General features: G+C 41.5%; 2 protein-coding genes across 4 annotated transcripts in view; one reads left to right on the top strand and one right to left on the bottom strand.

Annotated features, from left to right (window-relative positions):
* The first annotated feature begins 2,016 nt into the window (after window positions 1-2,016).
* KLHDC2 (kelch domain containing 2) lies at window positions 2,017-19,502 on the top strand. 2 transcript variants are annotated; one of them, XM_058429365.1, is made up of 13 exons: window positions 2,017-2,169; window positions 5,301-5,380; window positions 8,274-8,391; window positions 11,559-11,674; window positions 11,898-11,979; window positions 12,124-12,207; window positions 13,277-13,357; window positions 13,430-13,488; window positions 13,885-13,994; window positions 14,382-14,454; window positions 16,056-16,143; window positions 16,228-16,280; window positions 19,005-19,502. In XM_058429365.1, the coding sequence occupies exons 1-13, from the start codon at window positions 2,017-2,019 to the stop codon at window positions 19,012-19,014; spliced, it is 1,107 nt and encodes a 368-aa protein (XP_058285348.1). In that variant the 3' UTR covers window positions 19,015-19,502. The 2 variants fall into 2 exon arrangements, with proteins under 2 accessions (XP_058285348.1, XP_031990908.1); XM_032135017.2 differs by lacking the exon at window positions 19,005-19,502 and adding an exon at window positions 16,515-16,826.
* NEMF (nuclear export mediator factor) overlaps window positions 16,972-22,972 on the bottom strand; it is a 75,976-nt gene continuing 69,975 nt past the window's right edge. For both annotated transcript variants that reach the window (XM_032135015.2, XM_032135016.2), the window contains exons 27-33: window positions 22,869-22,946; window positions 22,519-22,716; window positions 20,114-20,146; window positions 18,648-18,748; window positions 18,520-18,563; window positions 18,350-18,429; window positions 16,972-18,138 (exon numbers count right to left, since the gene is read on the bottom strand). In XM_032135015.2, coding sequence (XP_031990906.1) covers window positions 18,061-18,138; window positions 18,350-18,429; window positions 18,520-18,563; window positions 18,648-18,748; window positions 20,114-20,146; window positions 22,519-22,716; window positions 22,869-22,946 — 612 coding nt within the window. In that variant the 3' untranslated portion in view covers window positions 16,972-18,060. The remainder of the gene's footprint in view (window positions 18,139-18,349; window positions 18,430-18,519; window positions 18,564-18,647; window positions 18,749-20,113; window positions 20,147-22,518; window positions 22,717-22,868; window positions 22,947-22,972) is intronic.

Here is a 22,972-nt window from a genome sequence, read left to right as displayed (position 1 = left end):
CAAGACAGAGACTTCTCTCAAACAAACAAACAAACAAAAAACAAAAACGATGATAGAAGGGTAATGTAGCTGGAAGGAGGACACAGCCAGGAATTGAAGCTGGAAAGGCAAGCTGGGTCTGGACCATGCTGTGTCTTCTTGCACAGCACTGTGATATGAATTTTTTTTTTTTTTTTTTTGAGACGGAGTTGCGTTCTTGTTGCCCATGCTGGAGTGCAATGGTGCCCTCTTGGCTCACTGTAACCTCTGCCTCCCGGCTTCAAGAGTTTCTCCTGCCCGAGCCTCCCAAGTAGCTGGGATTACAGGCGCCGGCCACCACGCCTGTGTAATTTTTTTGTATTTTTAGTAGAGACAGGGTTTCGCCATTTTGGCCATGCTGGTCTCGCACTCCTGACCTCAGGTGGTCCGCCTGCCTCGGCCTCCCAAAGTGTTGGGATTACAGGCGTGAGCCACCGCGCCCAGCCAAGATATAAATTTTGGATTCTACTAAGGACGACAGGAGCCACCTCAAGGTTTTTAAGTGACTCGATCAGATTCACAAGGTTGGTTCACAAGGAACTTCGATAACCCCAAAGTCTAGTGAGCATAATTCGACTGGGAGAAGACACTGCTGCAAGAAATTCTGTGAGCCAGACAGGTTTGAGGGCACCAACCAGGGTGGATGGCAGAGAAGCTCTTAACAGCCTCAAGGTGATTTCCTTCCTTGTTGAAGGCTTTAATTAATCCTCTTAAGTAACTTTCAAGTTCTTAAGTTCAAGTAAACACACTGGCACACTAGGGGAGGAGTGTCAGGCTATAAACATTTTAATAATTTAAAAAAAAGCCTTTTATTGTTCAAAGTATTCCTTTTCTATGGAGTGCTCCCAATCAGAAGGTGAGGGAAATGGAGATAATGAAGCACGCCCCTCCCACCAAACACGATAAATTCTAGAGGCACTGCAAGATCAGGAATTTAAGGTTATTTTTGGCCCACCCTATTTTACAGGTGAGGTATTAAGTACAGTAACTCGTAATTTTCTTTTGGCCCAATTGAAAGGTATCACATAAAATAAGAGAAAGCTGTGTGTGCGTGAAAAGGATCCGCCTTCCTTTTTGAAGAAAAGGGTGGTTACAGCTTCGGAAACGCTTTTCAAACCAACTCTGCAGCCCGGCTGGCGGCGGCGGCAACGTCAGATTCCAACAGAGGCGGCGCCCGGCAGGGGCGGCAGGAGCTCGGGAGAGGCCGCCGGGGATCGGGCTGGGCCCCGCGTGAGAGCTGAGCGCCTGCCCTCGCGCCCGCAGAACAGTAGGGCCTGCATCGACTCTAAGGCGAGACCAGAAACTTGCTAGTGGAGCAATTCTGGTGCCCCTGCTCGGGCTGTGAACCTCTGAGATCATCCCTCAATCAAACGAATAGAAATTCTCGGGAAGAAAAAAAAATTTGCAGCAATCTGGCTAAAATTCAGCAGCTTTCAGGGACCGATTCAGGGCATTATCCCTGTGGTTCCCTCGGCGAAAGGAGACTCGAAGCGCGACTGGAAGTCGCCGGGCCCCACAGAGCTGAGGTGCCCAGGCCGTGGGCGGAGGCGGCGGCGACTGGAGGACCCGGCGCTGGGGGCGCTGAGCGGCAGCCTCGCTTCCGGGGCTCGGCGGGCGGCGTCAGCGGAACTGGCGGCTTCCGGCCGCGGCGTAAACAAGGCCGTGGACTGCAGGAGGCGGGGTGGACGGGCTGCAAGAGGGAGCCGGCCCGACGCGGACCGCTTCTCTGCAGTGCTCCGAGTCCTGGGCCCGCGCCGCCGCCGCCTGGCCGCTCGCGGCCCCGCTGTCTGCAGGCGTGCCCCGGCGGCGGCGGAGAGCCGTCCTCGGCTGAGGAGGCTGGGAAACGCGAGCGCAGGCGGCAGAGAGGCCTCAACGCCGTCCCTTTTCGCCGCCGCCTTCTCCTTGCCTCGCGCCGCTGTGCATTTCTCTCCTTTTCCTTTGTTTCTTTGGCCCCTCGCGGGTGTGGGCATTGTTGGTTAGTAAAAGTGCAGCCTCAAGATGGCTGATGGCAACGAGGATCTGCGGGCGGACGACTTGCCTGGGCCAGCCTTCGAGAGCTATGAGTCCATGGAGCTCGCCTGCCCCGCCGAGCGCAGCGGCCACGTAGCCGTCAGCGACGGGCGCCACATGTTCGTCTGGGGCGGCTACAAGGTCAGTGAGTGGCCGGGCCGCGGCGGACGTCTCTCGGCTGTGACTCGGTTCTGGGTTCGCGGCCAGGCGGGGAGGCCAGAGCGGGCCGCCGAGGGCGCTCCCCGCCTGCGTCGCGCGCCCCACCTCAGACTCTGCCCGTTGGTTGTTTTTTCTTGCGCGCGGGAATCTTCCTTCTCTCGAGTCCCCCAACCCGTCTCGAACCTCCAGGGCTGCTGTCACGTCAACCTGGTGCTCACAAAGCCAACTCACTCCCACCCCCGTTGTTGCCATTGGAGCGTTATTCCGGGGAAGGCCCTGTTAATGTTGCTTGGGCGGTGCATTCGGAAGGGTTGGGGTGTGAAAGGTGACGGTGTGTGATATCACTCAGACGCGTTATCAGGACAGCCTACGACGACTTTACCCTCTGGAGCTGGGAACCGCTGCCCACTTACGGGGAGGCCGAGGTGTGGGAAAACTGGAATTCAAAAGGTTACAGGAACCACCTTATTCAGCCTTCCTGCCTGTGCAAATGGCCATCAGGACTATTTTCCTTCTGGCTTCAGCTGGGTTGAAGTTTTTCAGCAGACACCCCTATTAAGATAATGGAAAAGCAGCCGGGCGCGGTGGCTCACGCCTGTAATCCCAGCTCTCAGGGAGGCAAGAGGCGGGAGGATAGCTTGAGCTCAGGAGTTCGAGACCTGCCTGGGCAATATGGTGAGATCCCGTTCTCCAGAAAAAGGAAAAAAAAAAAAAAAAAAGATAATGGAAAAGCTCCACCAGTAACCAAAAAATCCCCGGCATCAAATGAACTACAGAGTGCAGCTCTTTGAGTCTCCGATCCCCTGGTTATAAACAACGTGATTAGTTAGCAGTTTAAAGCCAGTTGCCTTTCTTTACCCTGCTACCTCGGAAATCTAGAATTTTATTTGCTGGGATGGCTCTGATCCAGTCCTACCACAAAATTCCTCTTTGGTCTTGAAAATATTCTCCGCCCTCCCCACGCCCGTGCCTTGGATGACTTGCTTTGTGATTGTTTTTAGCTTACGGTACAGCTGACTTGATCATAGTTGACCTTTTTTGAGATAGCTTTCAAAGATAGCTGTCCTGATACTTTAATTTGGTTTAACTGCAAAATTAATTTTTTGCCAATCCTAATTAATCTGCAGTGTTTTCCCCAGTCTCCAATGAATATGGTTAGAAAATAGGGGGCTGGGCGTGGTGGCTCACGCCTGTAATCTTAGCACTTTGGGAGGCGAAGGTAGGTGGATCACCTGAAGTCAGGAGCTCGAGACCAGCCTGGCCAACATAGTGAAACTCCGTCTCTACTAAAAATACAAAAAAAATTAGCGTGGCGTGGTGACGGGCGCCCTAATCCCGGCTACTTGAGAGGCTAAGGCAGGAGAATCATTTGAACCCGGGAGGCGGAGTTTGCAGTGAGCTGAGACGGCGCCATTGCACTCCAGCCTGGGCAACAAGAAGGAAACTGTCTCAAAAATACTTTAGAAAGGGGTAGAGAATTGCAAGAAGGGGCGGGGGGACAAGCATGTAGTCACCCTTATAAAAATGTAAATTCCCCTGGAGAAACCTGTCAATCACACTTACGTCTAAGCTACCTAATTCATAATTGTATTTTTAAAATGACAGCATGAGAGAATGAGACTTTGGGAGTGGGGCAGGGGAGGATTCTTAGTGTGGAATATTTCTTGTGGTGGATTTAAAAGGGGCTGGATGATTGGGGCTGATTCAGGGAGGAGCAGCACAATCACTGAATTGGATGGTTCTGAAACAGACTGCCCTCCCCATTTATGGCTGGTGGCTGGAACCCTGAGGGTAGGCACGGAAGTCCTTGGAGATCGTTTCAAAGGCAATAAACCTTGGCTTCCTACATAGTAGGCAGTTTTCCTCCCCAGGACAGGCTGGTCCCCTGTGGGTCAGCCCGCTTCCAGCCTTTCCCTTCATCACTGGTGGGGTGGAAAAAGAAGTGTTTTACGTGGTCAACTGTTCTGTTTCTGTATGTTTAATATTCAAGCTTGCTGGACTTTTGACACCCATTTTTGGCTAACCGCAGTTGTTTACTGTGTCAACATTGTTCAGAAAGTGGCTAGGGAGTATCCAAGGCTGGGAATGTCAGGCAGTTGTTAAAGTTCAGGGAAAGGATAGAATCCTGGCTCCACCATTACTTCATAAATAACCTTGGGCAAATTACTTAAACTCTGAACTTGTTTTCTCATAACATCAGCTACTTCTTAGGGTTGTTGTGAAGATTAAATAAAGCAATCCATGGATAGCTTTCAGCTCTGGCATATGGTAGGCTCAGTCTGTGTTAGGAATTAATACCTGAAGGGAAATGGAGCAGAACAAAGAACTTAAAATTCTGCAGAAGGATTTACTATTTTGCATATTTGCAGTTCTGCCCTCTCTATTGCTGCTTAGAGAATGAATAGGTGAAAGGAAGGCGTGGCTAGAAAACCACGCATCGTGTTAGCATGGATCAGGCACTTTTCAGTAACAGCCTGCTGACCATGGTACAGGCAGTCTCCTGAAGTCATGCAGCTGAAATTTGGTGCATGGTTCTGTTCAGGATAAAGCTGCCTTAGAGAGTTCCCAGAGATCTCTTGGCTGGGCACAATGGCTCACAGCCTGTAATTCCAGCACTTTGGGAGGCTGAGGTGGGTGGATTGCTTGAGGTTGGGAGTTTGAGACCAGCCTGGCCAACATGGTGAAACCCTGTCTCTACTAAAAATACAAAAATTAGCCAGGCGTGATGGCGAGTGCGTGTAGTCCCAGCTACTTAGGAGGCTGAGGCAGGAGAATCGCTTGAACCCAGGAGGTGGACGTTGCGGTGAGCCAGCTGAGATCACGCCACTGCACTCCATCCTGAGCAATAGAGACTTGGACTCAAAAAAAAAAAAAAAAAAGTTCCCAGAGATCTCTTCTTGCACTATTGCAACTGCTGTATCAAAATTCTGAATTAAGAGCTATCTATATGGAGCTTTACCTTGAGTGTGTGGCATGGGTGGGGGAGGATTGTGCACTGTAATACCTATTTTTCATACTAATTATGAAATTAGTATCTCAAGATCGATTTAAAAAATACAGTAGTGCCTCTTTAAAATATCGGTTTTTATATTTACAATTTTTTTTATTCTTAGAGTAATCAAGTCAGAGGATTATATGACTTTTATCTGCCTAGAGAAGAACTATGGATCTACAACATGGAGACTGGAAGATGGTAAATGTGGATATTTAAGGGGGACTAAAAAATTCAGATAAGGGCTGGGCACAGTGGCTGGCTCATGCCTATAATCCCAGCACTTTGGGAGGCCGACGCGGGCAGATCACTTGAGGTCAGGAATTAAACACCAGCCTGGGCAACATGGTGAAACCCCATCTCTACTAAAAATACAAAAATTAGCCGGGCATGGTGGCGTACACATGTAATTCCAGCTACTTGGGAGGCTGAGGTGGGAGAATCGCTTGAATCTGGGAGGCGGAGGTTGCAGTGAGCAGAGATCAAGCCACTGCACTCCAGTATGGGTGACAGAGCAAAACTGTCTCCAAAAACAAACGAACAAAAAAATCAGATATGGCTGCAAAGAAAAAAATGTAAAACCCTTTCTAAGCTACTTATATATTCTAAAAACACTGTTCTGCTACTTTAGCTTAGCTGCTAAGCATAATTTAGCACCTGTTCTGTAGTTACTAGATACTTTTATGAATTTAGAATAAATTTCTATCTCAAGTATCATAGTAATATTTAAAATAGATGTAGAGGCTTCAGATCTAGAATGGAAAGATAATAAATGTTCCATTTTTTTCAAGATGTTAAGTCTTCTGTTATATGATATCTTGAATAAGGAAAGGAATTTAAATAGCTAAATTGTTAGATTTTAGATTGTATAGAATTTTATCTGCTAAAAATAAAGGTGGTATTCTATTTTAATGAGCTCTCAAAATTTGCATGCAAATCTTTTTAAAAATAGTGTTGTTCTGTTTAAAAACCAAAATGACCTCCAGTTTGCCCTTTTTGTAAACTGGAGATAATCTGAAATGATCTTTTGCAGTTTCATAATAGTAGTAGTCAAGAGCATGCCCCTAGTGGAATCAAGGTGTTTCTCAAAATGCTCGGTTAGCCATGTTTGGGGATTTACAAAGTAGTTTTCCCCATGGTGTGCTTTGTGAGAACTTTGTGCTTTAAATATTTTACTTACTGCAGATCTCAGAATTAGCATAGTAGTCCCACTTAAGAGTTAGGCCGGATGCTGTGGCTCACGCCTATAATCCCAGCACTTTGGGAGGACGAGGCAGGTGGATCACCTTAGGTAAGGAGTTCAAGACCAGCCTGGCCAACATGGTGAAACCCCATATCTACAAAAATACAAAAATTAGCCAGGCATGATGGCAGGTGCCTGTAATCCCAGCTACTAGGGAGGCTGAGGCAAGAGAATCACTTGAACCTGGGAGGCAGAGGTTGCAGTGAACCGAGATCATGCCATTGCACTCCAGCCTGGGTGATACAGTGAGACGCCATCTCAAAAAACAAAAACATTTAAGAGTTACAGACTAAAAGTAAGTCACGATTATTTCTGTATATAACAAATTGGTGTTAATATGAAGCCCTTTCTTAATCTTCTTCTAGAGAATTGGAAATTTATAATTGTATTCTCTTAAAAGCAGAATGCTACATATTTTTAAAGATAATTTTTAAGGGGCCGGGCGCGGTGTCTCACACCTGTAATCCCAGCACTTTGGGAGGCCGAGGCGGGTGGATCACGAGGTCAGGAGATCCATACCATCCTGACTAACATGGTGAAACCGTCTCTACTAAAAAATACAAAAAATTAGCCGGGCGCGGTGGCACGCGCCTGTAGTCCCAGCTACTCAGGAGGCTGAGGCAGGAATGGCGTGAACCCGGGAGGCAGAGCTTGCAGTTAGCAGAGATCACGCCACTGCACTCCAGCCTGGGTGACAGAGTGAGACTGTCTCAGAAAAAAAAAAAAAAAAAATTTTAAGGCCAGATATGGTGGCTCACACCTGTAATCCCATCACTTTGAGAGGCCGAGGTGGGAGGATCACTTGAGCCCAGGAGTTCAAGACCAGCCTGAGCAACAGAATGAGACCCTGTTTCTATTTAAAAATAATAACTTTTTTTTTTTTTATGAGAGGGAGTCTTGCTTTGTCACCCAGGCTGGAGTGCAGTGGCACAATCTCGGCTCACTGCAAGCTCCGCCTCCTGGGTTCACACCATTCTGTTGCCTCAGCCCCCTGAGTAGCTGGGAATACAGGCACCTGCCACCACGACCGGCTGATTTTTTGTATTTTTAGTGGAGACAGGGTTTCACCATGTTAAACAGTATGGTCTCGATTTCTTGACCTTGTGATCCGCCTGCCTTGGCCTCCCAAAGTGCTGGGATTACAGCATGAGCCACTGCGCCCAGCCAAAAATAGTAACTTTTTAAAAAATGAGCCTTCTAAAACTTTTAAGTTTAGCAAAGATAAATATTATTATATCTGACAGTTTTAGCAGAAGACCTTGAGTATACTATTAGAATTTTAAATCTTAGATTCCTTAGGTTGATTCAGATCAATTTTTAGATTCAGAATGAGTTAATACATACAAAGCACTCAGGAATGCCTGGCACATGGCACTACCTGTTTGTAGTGTTACATAAAGGACTGAATCTGATGCATATGAACAGCTAAAAGGTGACTGAAGAAAAAACACTGAATTAATCTATCAGGACTGGGAATGTTGAGGTTATCCTTCTGGGCTCCTGGCCCACTCAAAAACAAAACAACTTATGGCCATGTAAATAAACAGCAAACAATTTAGTCTGAGTAACATGAAATGGTATGCTCCTAGAATAATAAAATATGACTTAGGCTTTCAGAATCTCTCATGCCTGTACACATGGGGCCAGCTGGCACTGTTTGTGGAATGGGTAAAGAGAGAAAAGCACATTCCTTGAATTAAGTTTAGACCTAGAAGAGATCCTAGAGGCATTGTCTACTCTGCCTTCTCATTTTATTCCTTTATTGGGAGGATATAAATAGAAGAAGAAAAATTAATAGACTTTTGCATTTCTTCCCTTTAACTTACATACATTTAATTTATTCACCCTCAGGAAAAAAATCAACACTGAAGGTGATGTTCCTCCTTCTATGTCAGGAAGCTGTGCTGTGTGTGTAGACAGGGTGCTGTACTTGTTTGGAGGACACCATTCAAGAGGCAATACCAACAAGGTTAGTGTTTCTAAGGATTATGGCTTGAGGCATTTTTATTCTTATTATCTTTCAAACAACTGCAAATTTCTAAGGTTAGCCCCAGACTTATTTGTGTCCCAGTTAAAAATGATGTGTACTTGATTATGATAGGAATGTGCATTTTAGTATTTTGTGTGCCAATCTATATTTACCTAGGCATTATGTAAAATCAACTTTTGTTGGTAACCTGTGTGCAGTAACTTCCTGGGTGGTTTTCCTTTGTGCTTTTTGCAGCTACTTGTTCTCTTAGAACCTTAAATGTTAGATGAACATTAGTAATAAAATTGCAGACAAAATGAAGACAAGATATAATGGAGGGAAGGGTAAAAACGAGCAGGTAACCAGTCAGAAAGCCGTAAGGATAAATTAAAACTGACAAAACTTTACGTGTTAACATTCCTATAAAGTGGTGCCCAAAGACACTGCTGTTCAGACTTTGCCATTTTGTTCCAAGTAGGAAAAAAATATCACTTCTCTTTCAGACCAGTAAGAGACAGATAAGGTCAATCAGAAATGATACATATGATATATATTAGCACTTACTGAGTTGCCAAATAAATGAATCCATAGGAGTCTATTAAGTTGGCAACTTAGCACTTTATGTGCTGAGCACTTGGCTGGACACTGGAGACAGAAAGAATGATACAGGTCTCAACTCTTGGAACTCACATTCTAGAAGGGACACATATAGTAAGTAAACCACTGCAGTAGCATCTGCTAGAGAGATACACAGCACCTGGCATATAGAAAATAACTCAGTAAGTATTGTTGGATCTCAAGAAGTCTTTGACATTGTGTTTGGTGGGATGAGGGAACAGAACAAGGAAAATCTTGACCAAAGAGGTGATGCTTGAACTGAATAATACAATTGGAAGGAGTACCAAGATACAGAGATATAAATAAATGTCTTTTTTTGGGGGGGCCGGGGGGGAAATGAGGACAGAGTCTCGCTTTGTCGCCCAGGCTGGAGTGCAGTGGCACAATCTTGGCTCACTGCAACCTCCGCCTCCCAGGTTCAAGTGATTCTCGTACCTCAGCCTCCTGAGTAGCTGGGATTACAGGCATGCATCACCACGCCCAGCTAATTTTTTATATTTTTAGTAGAGACAGGGTTTCGCCATGTTGGCCAGGCTGGTCTTAAACTCCTGACCTCAGGTGATCCACCTGATTCGGCCTCCCAAAGTGCTGGGATTACAGGCGTGAGCCACTGCGCCCGGCAGCAAATGTCTTAATTATGGAAATTCCAAGTGGATGGAACATGTGGCTGAGATGGTTTCAAACTATGTTCCTAGAAACTTTAGGGATTTGAGATGCCTTGGGACACCTGTGGGAGGAGCACATGGTGTTAGGTAGGCTCCAAGCTGCCCCTTCCTCCTCCATTTTAACAAGTGTAGCTCCACTTTTGTTTGTATACATTGGGCTTTTGCTTAGTATTTTGCCTGAAGAAAGAGTTCTATGCCTGAAAGATTCTGTGAGGCACATCTATAGGCTATCATTGAGCCATATGTATTTCAGAGCCAAGGGGGAGAATAATAACTGACACAACTTAAAAGGTTGGGGGAGGAGACAAGCTGTGGTTTTATGGAGGTAGTCACAGAAACAGTAGTAGTTTGTCAAGTGGCTAGGGTTGTGTGTTTTAAGTTTGACTGAATGGAAGCTTGGGTGTCTCAGAGAAGTAAAAAAAATATATAGTGGTCAGGTATGTTCAGTTGCCTGGATGTGAACCCTTTAAAGGAAAGATGAATATTTAATCTTTTAAGTATTGATCCTTAATTAATCTCTTTAATCTTAAAGATTAACTCAATTAACTCTTTAATCTTAGAGTTAAATAGACACCGAACACATATTTGTTAAATTGAATTTAAAGGTAAAATTACTAAACCTAATTTTTTTGGGTAATACCATTCTGATACCCATAAAATAAATAACTACAATTCAGAGTCCCTATATCAGGGCCGGGTGTGGTGGCTTATGCTTATAATCCCAGCACTTTGGGAGGCCCAAGTGGGCACATCACTTGAGGTCAGGAGTTTGAGACCAGCCTGGCCAACATGACAAAAATTCGTCTCTACTAAAAATACAAAAATTAGCTGGGCATGTTGGTGCATGCCTGTAATCCTAGCTAGTCGGGTGGCTGAGGCACAAGAATTGCTTGAACCCAGGAGGCAGAAATTGCAGTGAGCCGAGATCATGCCACTGCACTCCAGCCTGGGTGACAGCAAGATTCTGTCCCCACCAAAAAAAAAAAAAAAAAAATATATATATATATATATATATGGCTATTAGCACAGTTATGCAGTTGCAAAAATATGGAGCCAGACCAAATGCCCACCAATCAACAAGTGGATAAAGAAAATGTGGTGCATATATATACCAGGGAATACTACTCTGCCATAAGAAGGAACAAAATAATGGCATTTGCAGCAACCTGGATGGAACTGGAGACCATTATTCTAAGTGAAGTAACTCAGGAATGGAAAACCAAACGCTGTTATGTTCTTACTCATAAGTGGGAGCTAAGCTATGAAGATGCAAAGGCATAAGTATGATACAGTGGACTTTGGGGACTCGGGGAAAGGGTGATAGATGGGTGAGGGATAAAAGACTACACATTGGGTACAGTGTACACTGCTTGGGTGATGAGTGCACCAAAATCTCAGAAATCACCACAAAAAAGAACTTATCCATGTAACCAAACACCACCTGTTCCCCCAAAACCTATTGAGATAAAAAATAAAAAAATAAAAATGGGAAAAGTATGGCTGTCTTAGCCAGGTATGGTGGTACATGTCTGTAGTCCATCTACGTGGGAAGATGACTTAAGCCCAGGAGTTTAGGTTACAGTAATCGATGATTGTGCCACTGCACTCCAGCCTGGGCAAGAGAGACCCTGTCTCTTAAAAAAAATAAAGTGTGGCTATGAAAAAAAATTAGTTGCGCTAACAGTGTGCTTAGTGACTTAGGAAATTGGTATTCAGTGACAGAATCCTCATCTGGACTCTGAGCAGTCTGGCAGCCAGTCTGCAGTAACAATTTCAGTAGCACTGAATTAGATGGCACTCATCATAAATCATAGTAAAATTAAATGCTAAACTTGAATTTCTTTCATATAACCAAATCTAACTGAAATCATTGCTTTCTCACAGTTCTACATGCTGGATTCAAGGTCTACAGACAGAGTGTTACAGTGGGAAAGAATTGATTGCCAAGGAATTCCTCCATCATCAAAGGACAAACTTGGTGTCTGGGTATATAAAAACAAGTGAGTTGGCAGCACTACAGGTTTGGGTTTTTATGTGTAAAGTGGTTTACCATTCAGATATCCTTAGCCAGTAAACATTTGCACAGAACATACCTCATAGGGCCCATATGAAGATTAACTGAATAAATACATGAAAGCATTTAACACAGCACCTAAGATAAATTGCTTGTATCCTATCCTATGGGTATTTGAATTTTTAGTGTCTTGGTTTTTCACCCAACAGGTTAATATTTTTTGGAGGGTATGGATATTTGCCTGAAGATAAAGTATTGGGAACTTTTGAATTTGATGAAACATCTTTTTGGGTAAGTGAAGTTTCATATGGCCTCCTTAGTATGTTGAAATAATACATTTTATAAGTTTTGTGCATTTTTCTTTGGTAATCAGGCAGGCTATCTAATTTTTATAAGTATCATTTGTAAAATAACGCAGATTCTTATTTTCTGTAGAATTCAAGTCATCCAAGAGGATGGAATGATCATGTACATATTTTAGATACTGAAACATTTACCTGGAGCCAGCCTATAACTACTGTGAGTTACTGAAGAATAATGAATTGTTAAGGATACTTAGAGGCAGCGGGGAGGGGTGGGGTGGGGGAGAGGGGTGCACCAGAGTTGGAAGATACTGTAAAAGTGACAGTTCATTCTTGTTTTCTGGGGAGAAGATCCGTAACTTTAATGATTTCCAAGGAATCTAGAACTCAGAAGTTTAATGAATGTATGAAATGACTAACCCAGCATCTATTATGTAATTTTTTTTTTTTTTGAGACAGAGTCTCGCACTGTTGCCTGGGCTGAAGTGCAGTGGCGGGATCTCTGCTCACTGCAACCTCCACCTCCCAGGTTCAAGCGATTCTCCTGCCTCAGCCTCCTGAGTACCTGGGATTACCGGTGCCCGCCACCACGCCCAGCTAATTTTTTTGTATTTTTAGTAGAGACGGGTTTCACCACATTGGCCAGGCTGGTCTTGAACTCCTGACCTTGTGATTCGCCCACCTCGGCCTCCCAAAGTGTTGGGCTTACAGGCATGAGCCACCATGCCCAACCTATCTAGCACATTTTACGTGGTAGAAATGTTTCAGATTTTTTTTCAGATTTTGGAATATTTGCATTATATACTTAACAGTCAACTATCTCTAATCCAAAGATCCGAAATGCTCCAATGAGCATTTCCTTTCAGCATCATGTTGGCACCCAAATTTTCAGATTTGGAGCATTTCAGATTTTGGATTTTCCGATTACAGATACTCAACCTGTAATTAAATAACTCTGCACTAGATTGCAACTTGTATTACTTAAATATTAGATTTCTTTTCCCTCTGACACAGATACTATATAATATGCCAGCCTTTATTTTAAAAGAGAAAAACTAAAGCAGCCTATTATGTTAGGCAGCCCATTCAGTAACACATTTCAAAAATAGAAAATTAAAATGCCCAGTTTTGGTAGTCAGCTTGTAGTACAACTGTTGTCTAGAAGTCTACACTCTGACTTTTAAAAGCTCAAGTGCCTTACATATTCTTATCCCATATCCAGAGTAGACTCTGGTATTTTCCCTGTTTATAAAAAGTTCACTAACTTGCTTATGTGACTCTAATAGGGTAAAGCACCTTCACCTCGTGCTGCCCATGCCTGTGCAACTGTCGGAAATAGAGGCTTTGTGTTTGGAGGCAGATATCGAGTAAGTATTCAAACAACTTCAATGACTTGCTTTTGAATTCTTCAAAATGATAACTTAATTATCCTTTTTTAGGATGCTAGAATGAATGATCTTCACTATCTTAATCTGGATACATGGGAGTGGAATGAATTGTAGGTATCACTTTAGATAAGTTTTTCCAAAATTCAGATTGTTTTTACCCTATATTCCCTACTATTGGTATATTATGTCCCTGCTTAACTTTTCTGTAACTATGAAATTAAATAAACATAATTACTAGGTCCTTAAGGAATTTATTTTTGTGTTTCCGGTTCTTGTAACTGTGTGCCTAGTACATAGCATGTGCTCAGTGTTTGCTGAAAAGGTCTGAAGTTGATTCTAACTTCAAAGAAAATATTTCAGTATAAAGCACGTAGTTTATACCAAGAAGCCTTTTTAAAAGTAAGGTCTCTTTTTTCATAACATGTACGTATAAATTTTAAAAGAAAACTTAAAAATGCAGTAGCTGCTTCTAAATGCAGATATTGTAACTTAGCTATTATTTTCAGAATTCCACAAGGCATATGCCCAGTTGGTCGATCTTGGCACTCACTAACACCAGTTTCTTCAGATCATCTTTTTCTCTTTGGAGGATTTACCACTGATAAACAGCCACTAAGTAAGTCCCTGAAAAAACATAATAATGAAATCATCATATATCATCCATATATAATAGCTGAAAATCAGTCTATTAGAGAGACTGATGAGACGGCTTATAGGGTTGGTTGGAAGGTTTGAAATTAATTTTGATCCTGTAATATAGCTATAATTGTACTATATGGCATACTTCTGTTAAATAAAGAACCTGGAGCACTTAAGAGCCCTGCTGAAGGGCTATAACATGCAAAGGGCTTACTTGGCTAATTGCAGGGAAAAAAAAAAAAAAAAAGAAAATATACTCTCTGTATCTACTCATGATCTATTACCTTTCTTCCCAAAGCTGTGCCCTTTAAATGTCAATGTCATATTGACAGACTAACATACTTCATTTCTTTGCTTGAATCAGGTGATGCCTGGACTTACTGCATCAGTAAAAATGAATGGATACAATTTAATCATCCATATACTGAAAAACCAAGGTATTTAAAGGCAGTTCTTATACTGAATATCCATAAGACATTAAGAATTGAGGTTCTGGCTGCATTATATCCAGCATTCTTATTTATAAAAATCTTAGCATTCACTAAGGTTTGAAATACTATTCAAAGAAAAGGAAACCAATGTTATCCTAGTATCGAATGCTCTCCTTTCCATCATCTGTGTATGAAGAATAGGCCTGGATTTTTATTTTTGCTTCTTCCTTTCATTATAAAATTGACACATAGTTAAAATACACAATCAGGCTTTTCACTTCAGTGAGTTGAATTGCATCTAAGTTTATTAAAAATGAGGGTTGGCCAGGCATGGTGGCTCATGCCGGTAATGCCAGCACTTTGGGAGGCTGAGGAAGGTGGATCACCTGAGGTCAGGAGTTCCAGCCTGGCCAACAAGGTGAAACCCCGTCTCTACTAAAAATACAAAATTTGCTGGGCGTGGTGGTGTATGCCTGTATGCCTGTAATCCCAGCTACTTGAGAGGCTGAGGCAGGAGAATTGCCTGAACCAGGAAGGCAGAGGTTGCAGTGAGCTGAGATCATGCCATTGCACTCCAGCTTGGGCAACAAGAGTGAAACTCTGTCTCCAAAAAAAAAAAAAAAAAAAAGGTAGAGGTGCTGGAATGGGTAAAATTTTTAAACCTTAATCACATGGGAGGCGAGGTGCAGTGGGATTACAGGATTACAGCTGTAATCCCAGCACTTTTGGAGGCTGGGGCAGGCAGAGCGCTTGAACCCAGGAGTTCAAGACCAGCTTGAGCAACTTGGCAAAACCCCATCTCTACAAAAAATAGAAAAATTAGCTAGGTGTGGTAGCATATGCCTGTAGTCCCAGCTATTCAGAGGCAGAAGATGCAGTGAGCTGACATTGCACCACTGCACTCCAGCCTGGGTGACAGAGCAAGACTCTTTTTTTTTTTTTTTTTTTTTAAAGGGAAAAAACAAGAACTGTCAATTAGATTTGCAGTAGCACCGTATAACAAAGATGAAGAAATCAAATCATCCAAAAAGAAGAGCTTATTAAACACCGATAATTTTCTCTTGTTAATCTCAAAACAAAATGCTAAAGGAAATGATACAGTCAAAATTCATGTTCAAAGCCTGCATTTTTTCCCCAAGCCTCTAAACCAAGTATAGTCATGCCAGTAAGACTTCATTTGCACAAATGATCTCTCCATAAACCTACCAGGCTTTCTGAGACTTTATAGTTTACTCGAGCAGAGCTTTCACCATCCCTCAGATGTTCTGTGTAAGGCCAGTTGGCCCTACCTATGGAAGAAGGCATATACCACTCAGCTCCCATACGATTTTTATTGCTAACAAAGACCTAGAGAACAGATCGTTCAGTTCAAACTCTTCATTGCATAAATGAGAACTGACCAGAGAGAGAAAATAATATCCAGATAAAATAGATATTGATTGATCTGCTTTTGCGACTTTCCCTTAAGACTTTACTTCTTGCCATGATGTTTTGGTCTGAACTACCTTAAGATCTCTAGTCTTTATTTCATAGCTCCATTCGGTAGTATAAAATGACCAACTGGTGTTCTGGGTGACTTCAAACTCAAGTTTTTGTTTTAAATGCAGGTTATGGCACACAGCTTGTGCCAGCGATGAAGGAGAAGTAATTGTTTTTGGTGGATGTGCCAACAACTTGCTTGTCCATCACAGAGCTGTAAGTATACTACTTTCATATTATTACTGAAACTTACTTGCAAAGCATTTGCTTTTAAATTTGTTCTTCCTATTTATTTTTCAGGCACACAGTAATGAAATACTAATATTTTCAGTTCAACCAAAATCTCTTGTACGGTAAGTAACTTTGTACTTGGCACTTAGATTATTTAAAATTGTGTTTCCTAAGACTTAGCACTCTCGAAAAACTAGGTTTATGGATTATTTAAGGGCAATAATAAAACTTCATTGCTATAACTGGTTCCTATGAAAATCTTTGAAGAAAGAGGGATGTTTTATGTAGTTTTTCAAGTGAATGTACTTCTAAACAGTAAAGTGAAATTACTTTTCTCTTTCGTTGTCCACTTTCAGGCTAAGCTTAGAAGCAGTCATTTGCTTTAAAGAAATGTTAGCCAACTCATGGAACTGCCTTCCAAAACACTTACTTCACAGTGTTAATCAGAGGTTTGGTAGTAACAACACTTCTGGATCTTAAGGCTTCATAAATAATGCCTATGATCACCTTGCATGGACAGCAATCCTGTAAACATCACGGAGTGGCATCATTTGTATAATTATATGCATTGTTGTAGTAGTTTGCAGCTGTTGGTTTTAATGTGCATGTGAATGGCCTAGAGAACCTATTTTTGTGTCTAAAGTTTACAATAAATGTATTTAACACCAGTAGCTGTCCTCTATTAAAGTGAAAGAAAAGTAATGGTTGGGCTTTTTACCCGAAGAATGGTTGCTACATTTCCTTTTCGGCAACTTTAGGATATGTATCTATCTGTAGAAACATAGTCTTACCATCATCAAAATGCTGAAGTCATTTTTTAGAAACATAGATTTTTAATGGCAAGAGTAGTCTATAGCTATGTAACCTAGTGTTGTAAATACAATATAATAAAGGTGTTTTTTTTTTAAAACATTAAAACATTAACATTCACATTATGATGAAGCTGGGAAAACAAAGTGTGGAGGGACCAACAACTGTTTAGTACTTTGACCTTAATGCTTCAGTGTAGGGGCTGGAGCAAGTGGTCATGCTGAATACAGGCACGTGTTGTCCAGTCAATTAAAAAGTTTTTTTTAATTAATAAGTTTTATAGCTCATGAAGGAATGGAAATAATGATGACTTCATTTTCCATTCTGTTAAGAGACAGAGGAAAAGTGGATCAGAGTCTTTAGTGGTAAGCCTAAAATGCACTTCTGGTATTATAGGTTAAGATACTCTGTAACGTGCTATATTGGTAATTAATTAGTAAAGGTGGAAATTAAAATGGTACAGAACTGAATCAGACTACAAGGAAAAAATTAAGATCAAACCTGAAGGTCTACAAATGAATAGAAATGATTAACACCAATTTCTTCTAGAGTTATTAAGCTGAGTCATGAGAATTATTACTTATATTTTACATTTTGGTCTAATATATTTTTTGACAAGTATCGATGAAAGCAGAAGAAAATCCACTCCAATACTTAGTTTTCAAGACACAATCCTAAATATTTAAACCCCTTGTGGCTGGCCTGTAATATATATATTAGATGTTATATACAGTAGACTTAACAAGTCAATAGTTTAAGCAATCCAGCCACTTCACTGTTCAGTTTCTTTACATCATGAAATGAATACTTGGTGTTAACCTCCCAGATTTCAAGAAAATGTAGAATAACTACAGATGTATATAATTAGCATTTAACTGTCCACAAATACTTTGGGAAATCCTATCATAGACAGTGTTTCCTCTATATAAAACTGGGAAAAAAACAAGAATTAAGTCCTTTTGGTGAATATAGCAAGGCAATGTTTAGTTCATTTTTATAATGCGGAAGTCCTGATACATGGTGTTTTCATCTTTGAACTTCCAAAAGGCTATAAAATTGGCTCTTCTCAAATATTTTAGAATTTCATTTCAGCTATTTCCTTTTTACATTCAGAAGATTGGGTGCAGACACTTTCACTTTGCCAGGAATGTTTCTTGATAAATCTGTGTCCTAAAAAAAGAAAATTGCTGAATATCTTCACATCCTGTATGGTCAATCATGTTTCTTTTATGACAAAAAAGAAAAACATTTCCAAACTTTTAGCTGAAATGGTTTTACTGCTTCTAATAAGACAGCATTTTCTACTAAAATAACAAAAAACTGCTAACATTTTAAATTGTACTGTCAGTCTCCACATTCCTTTTCTGAAGGAGAACTTTACCTTTACGCTGCGGAATAAGTCTTTTTCTCTTGCTGTTGCTTCTTTGGAATGCATGAAACTATTCAAGGCTGTTTTTGCAGCTGTAAATACAAAAAAGAGTAAGAATAATCTAATCCTGTTAAGTCACTGAACTGTTTAAAATCATAATTCAAAAACACAAATTTAAATACCTTTTCCCTTTTTCTGCACTCCAGGAGTAAGTTTCACTTTATATCTTTAAAAAGGAATTACATGTGTTACTAAATAGACATTACAAAATAATTCACAAAAGCCATTCTATCAACTAATGGTAACTTACTTGTAGTTTGTCATGGTGGTGTAAGGGGCACATATTGGAATGGCAAACAGTAGTACATCTTCAGGATGTGGCTGGCCTGTCAAAGAATCAAATAGGTTTTCCTAAAAAGGGAAAATAACAGTTACAAAGGCAACTTATACCACTCTTTAAAAAAAATGCTAAAACACTTGAATTAATATCTCAACATATTTTTTACCTTTTCCTGATACACATACCATCTAAGCTGGAACAGCGGTACTTAAACTCTGCTTCACAGTTCCAAAGAGTTGAAGACCAATGTTTAAATATATTCTTTACTACTTAATTTTTGCCTAGCATAATAAGTAATGAGAACAATTTTCAAAATCCTACCTACAGTTACAGTTAAGAGAAAGAAGGCCCAGGAGCAGTGGTTCACGCCTGTAATCCTAGGACTCTGGAAGGCTCAGGCTGAGGCGGGTGGATCGCTTGAGCCCAGGAGTTCAAGACCAGCCTGGGCAACATGGAGAAACCCCATCTCTACAAAAAATACAAAAGTTAGCTGGGCATAGTGGGTGCCTGTAGTCCCAGCTACTCGGGAGGCTGAAGGGGGGAGGATCACCTGAGCCCAGGAGGTAGACATTGTGGAGAGCCATGATCCTGTCACTGCACTGGGTGACACCAGCCTGGGTGACAGAGACCCTGTCTCAAAAAAAAAAAAGGAAAAAAACTATTGGATATTACCTGAGTTGCAGAAACCTGTGTTGTGGATTAAAATGATGCAGTAATAACCACAAATAGATGGGACTAATACCTTGGCTATACCACTATTTCTCGTCCTGGGGAGATTCTGCCCTCAGAAGACAATGGGCAATGTCTAGAGATAGTTTTGGTTGACACGATGAGGGGTGAGAAGGAAGAGGTAGGGGCTGCTACTGGGATCTAGTGGGTAAAGGCCAAGGATGTCGTTAACCATTTTATAATGAATGGGACAGACCCCATAACAAAGAATTAGCAACCCCTAATGTTAATAGTGCCAAAGTTGAGAAACCTGGGCTAGAACAGCCTTCTCTCTTACCCATTATTCAGGAGAAATCCCAGAGTTCTTATTTGCTGTGCTGCCTGTGAGACTGCCCCCATTTATTGAACAATATGAATAAACTTAGATTTAGGACAGAATGCTTGGTGCTGAAGTATAATTGGAAGAGTGTTTGCTATGTGCCATAAACTTTTCTAAATACCCTTTACATATATTAGTTATCAAAACAACCCTCTCCTGGGTAGGGACATTATTCCCATTCTTCAGATGAGGAAACTGAGGCACAAAGAATGTTTCCAAGTTTGTACAGTTACATATAGCAGAGTTGGGATTAAGACCCCGAAAGTTTGACTTCATAGCCTGCAGTCTTGTCTTAGGTTTTTAAGTTTTAATAAGTTGTGTTTCAAACATTCTGGAAACTGAATTGTAATCACAGTGTTGCAGTAGGAACCCCAACATAAAATCATACCTCATTTCCCTGTTGATCCAGATCTTGCTCTTCCTGTTCCAAACATATAAAAATAAAAATGTCAGCTATATTGTAAAATGAAATTCCACACCATTAAACCATAAGGAGAAAGAAACAGTGATATAACCAGACTGTCATTTCTGACCCACAGGATAGGGGGCCTCAAGGTTATATTCTTCCTAAGACTCTGAAGTGGATTCGTATGTGTGTTTTTGTGTGTCTGTGTTTATTAAGAAAGTAATGTCATTCAAGAGAAGAAGGGTAGTTCTCTGAAGTAGGGGAGGTGGGAACTGAAACTTTCATATAAAGTATATGTTAAAGCAGCAAAAGTTACAAGGACAATTTAAAATGACAACTAAGGTCGGTAAGTTCGCCAGGAGAAAAGCAAATGGAGAATTCTGGTCAACAGAACCTTTATTTTTAAATATCTGTTCAACAGTTTTGGATAAATTTTTCCCATATCCCATAAAATATGCTTAGTTTTGTTTGCATACTTAAGAAAAAATCTATCTGGAGATAACCGACTGTTTCAGTCTGTTCAGGCTGCTGTAACAAAATACCTTAGACTGTATAAACAACAGAAATTTTACTTCTTACAGTTCTGGAGGCTGGGAAGTCCAGCATCAAGGCACCAGCAGATTCAATGTCTGATAAGGGCTTGCCTCAAAGATGGCACCTTAGGCTGGGTGTGGTGGTTCATACCTGTAATCCCAGCACTTTGGGAGGCCAAGGTCGGGGGATCCCTTGAGCCCAGGAGTTCAACACCAGCCTGGGCAACATAGGGAGACCTCATCTTAAAAAACGATGGCACCTTATTGCAGTGTCCTCACATGGCAAAAGGGCACTCATCTCATTCATGACAGAAGAGCCCTCGTGACTTCACTTCCTAAAGGCCCAACCTCTTAATACCATCACACTGGGTATTTAGGTTCCGATAAATAAATTGTGGGGGGATATTAACTTTAGACCATAGCACCTACTCATGAAAGAACATTAATAATTAACACCTCTAGTGAATATTTGTGAGTCTAGGATTTACGGAACATAAGAATAACGTACAAATTTTAAGAGCCAAAATGAGTTTTAGTATTACTAAACAACTGTTCAGCAGGAAAAAAAAGAAAATAGTAATACAGAATCCCTGTAAGCATTACCTGCACTAAACTGAGCACACAATTATAACTCAAGCTTTACATAAAAAAAATGCTGGTGACAAAAAAAAATTTTTTCTCTGGCCTCTATTTTAAACCAAGTTATTAAAAAATAAACAGGCTGGGCATGTGGCTCACGCCTGTAATCCCAACACTTTGGGAGGCCAAGGCAGGCGGATCACCTGAGATCAGGAGTTCAAGACCAGCCTGGCCAACGTGGTGAAACCCCATCTCCACTAAAAATACAAAAATTAGCCAGGCGTGATGGTGCACGCCTGTAATCCCAGCTACTCGGAAGGCTGAGGCAGGATAATTACTTGAATCCGGGAGGCAGAGGTTGCAGTGAGCCGAGATTGTGCCACTGCACTTCAGCCTGGGCAACAGAGCGAGACTGTCTAAAAAAAAAAAAAAAAAATTCAAGAAGATGTACATATTCATGTAAGAAGATATACAGAAGGCTGGGCTTGCTGTACTGTTAATAAAACAATTCGGCAATCATCTTAGCTGGAAAAATACGAACTTCTCACTGGTTTTGTAACCAGAGTACTTGGCTCTTAAATGGTGTACCCATTTTCAACATTATGTAAGACCATATGGCATAGATTCCTATAGAAAAGCTTAGAGAAAGTGAAAATTTATTTTCTACTCATCTTCAAGACAATCCCAATTCTCTCTTTTTTTTTGAGATGGAGTCTCGCTCTGTTGCCCAGGCTGGAGTGCAGTGGCGCGATCTCAGCTCACTGCTAGCTCTGCCTCCCGGGTTCACGCTATTCTGCCTCAGCCTCCCAAGTAGCTGAGACTACAGGCGCTCACCACCACACCTGGCTAATTTTTTTTTATTTTTTTAGTAGAGACAGGGTTTCACCACGTTAGCCAGCATAGTCTCAATCTCCTGACCTTGTGATCCGCCCGCCTTGGCCTCCCAAAGTGCTGGGATTACAGGCGTGAGCCACCGTGCCAGTCCTCTCTGTCTTAATTTAACTCAGTTTCCATCAGAATCAAAGCCTCTCCATAAAACTGATTACTTCCTAAAGGCTTGTAACAAAATTTTTATCAGCTATTAGTACTACCATTATCATGCTTAGATAAGATACTACAATTTTAGTCTTTCAGGTTATATTGGATGACATTCCATTAAGAATAGGGTTACTCACTTGTCTTGGTTTTAGCACTGAAAGTCCCATGTCCTGGGAACCCCAGGATGGTTAATCACCCTAATTAAGAAGCAGAAGCCCACATGTATAGTAGCCTTACCTTGTCATCATGTGGATCATCTACAGCAAAGTCTTGTAATTCATGAGTTATAACCTCAAGGAACAGAGTTTCTTTCTTAATGTTGTCTGAGACCCTCTGTCCACCTCTGGGTTTCTGGGGCTGTTTCTTCACAGGTTCGTCTTTTGTTTTTCCTTTCTTCCCCTTCTTCCCTTTTTCTTCTTTGTTTGAACCTGCAGACTTTAATTCACAGAGGAAACATCAGTCAGTGTTATATTTTCAATTTTGTGAATATTTTAACAAGAATGTATTGAATGCCTGTCATACACTAAGCAGTGGGCTAGATGCCCATTTGAAAAGCAAAAGAAAAAATGTTTTTAGATGTTATTTACCCCCAGCAATTTCATGATAAGTTCACGGTCTTCTTCATCCTGGTCTTTGTATTTTTCTTTCATTTTTTTCATTTTACTCTACAAAATCAGAAGATTTTGGTTGG

Source organism: Hylobates moloch, unplaced genomic scaffold, assembly GCF_009828535.3.
Source record: "Hylobates moloch isolate HMO894 unplaced genomic scaffold, HMol_V3 SCAFFOLD_16, whole genome shotgun sequence".
In the NCBI taxonomy this organism is placed as follows: domain Eukaryota; kingdom Metazoa; phylum Chordata; class Mammalia; order Primates; family Hylobatidae; genus Hylobates; species Hylobates moloch.
This window is presented reverse-complemented; position numbering and strand designations above follow the sequence as displayed.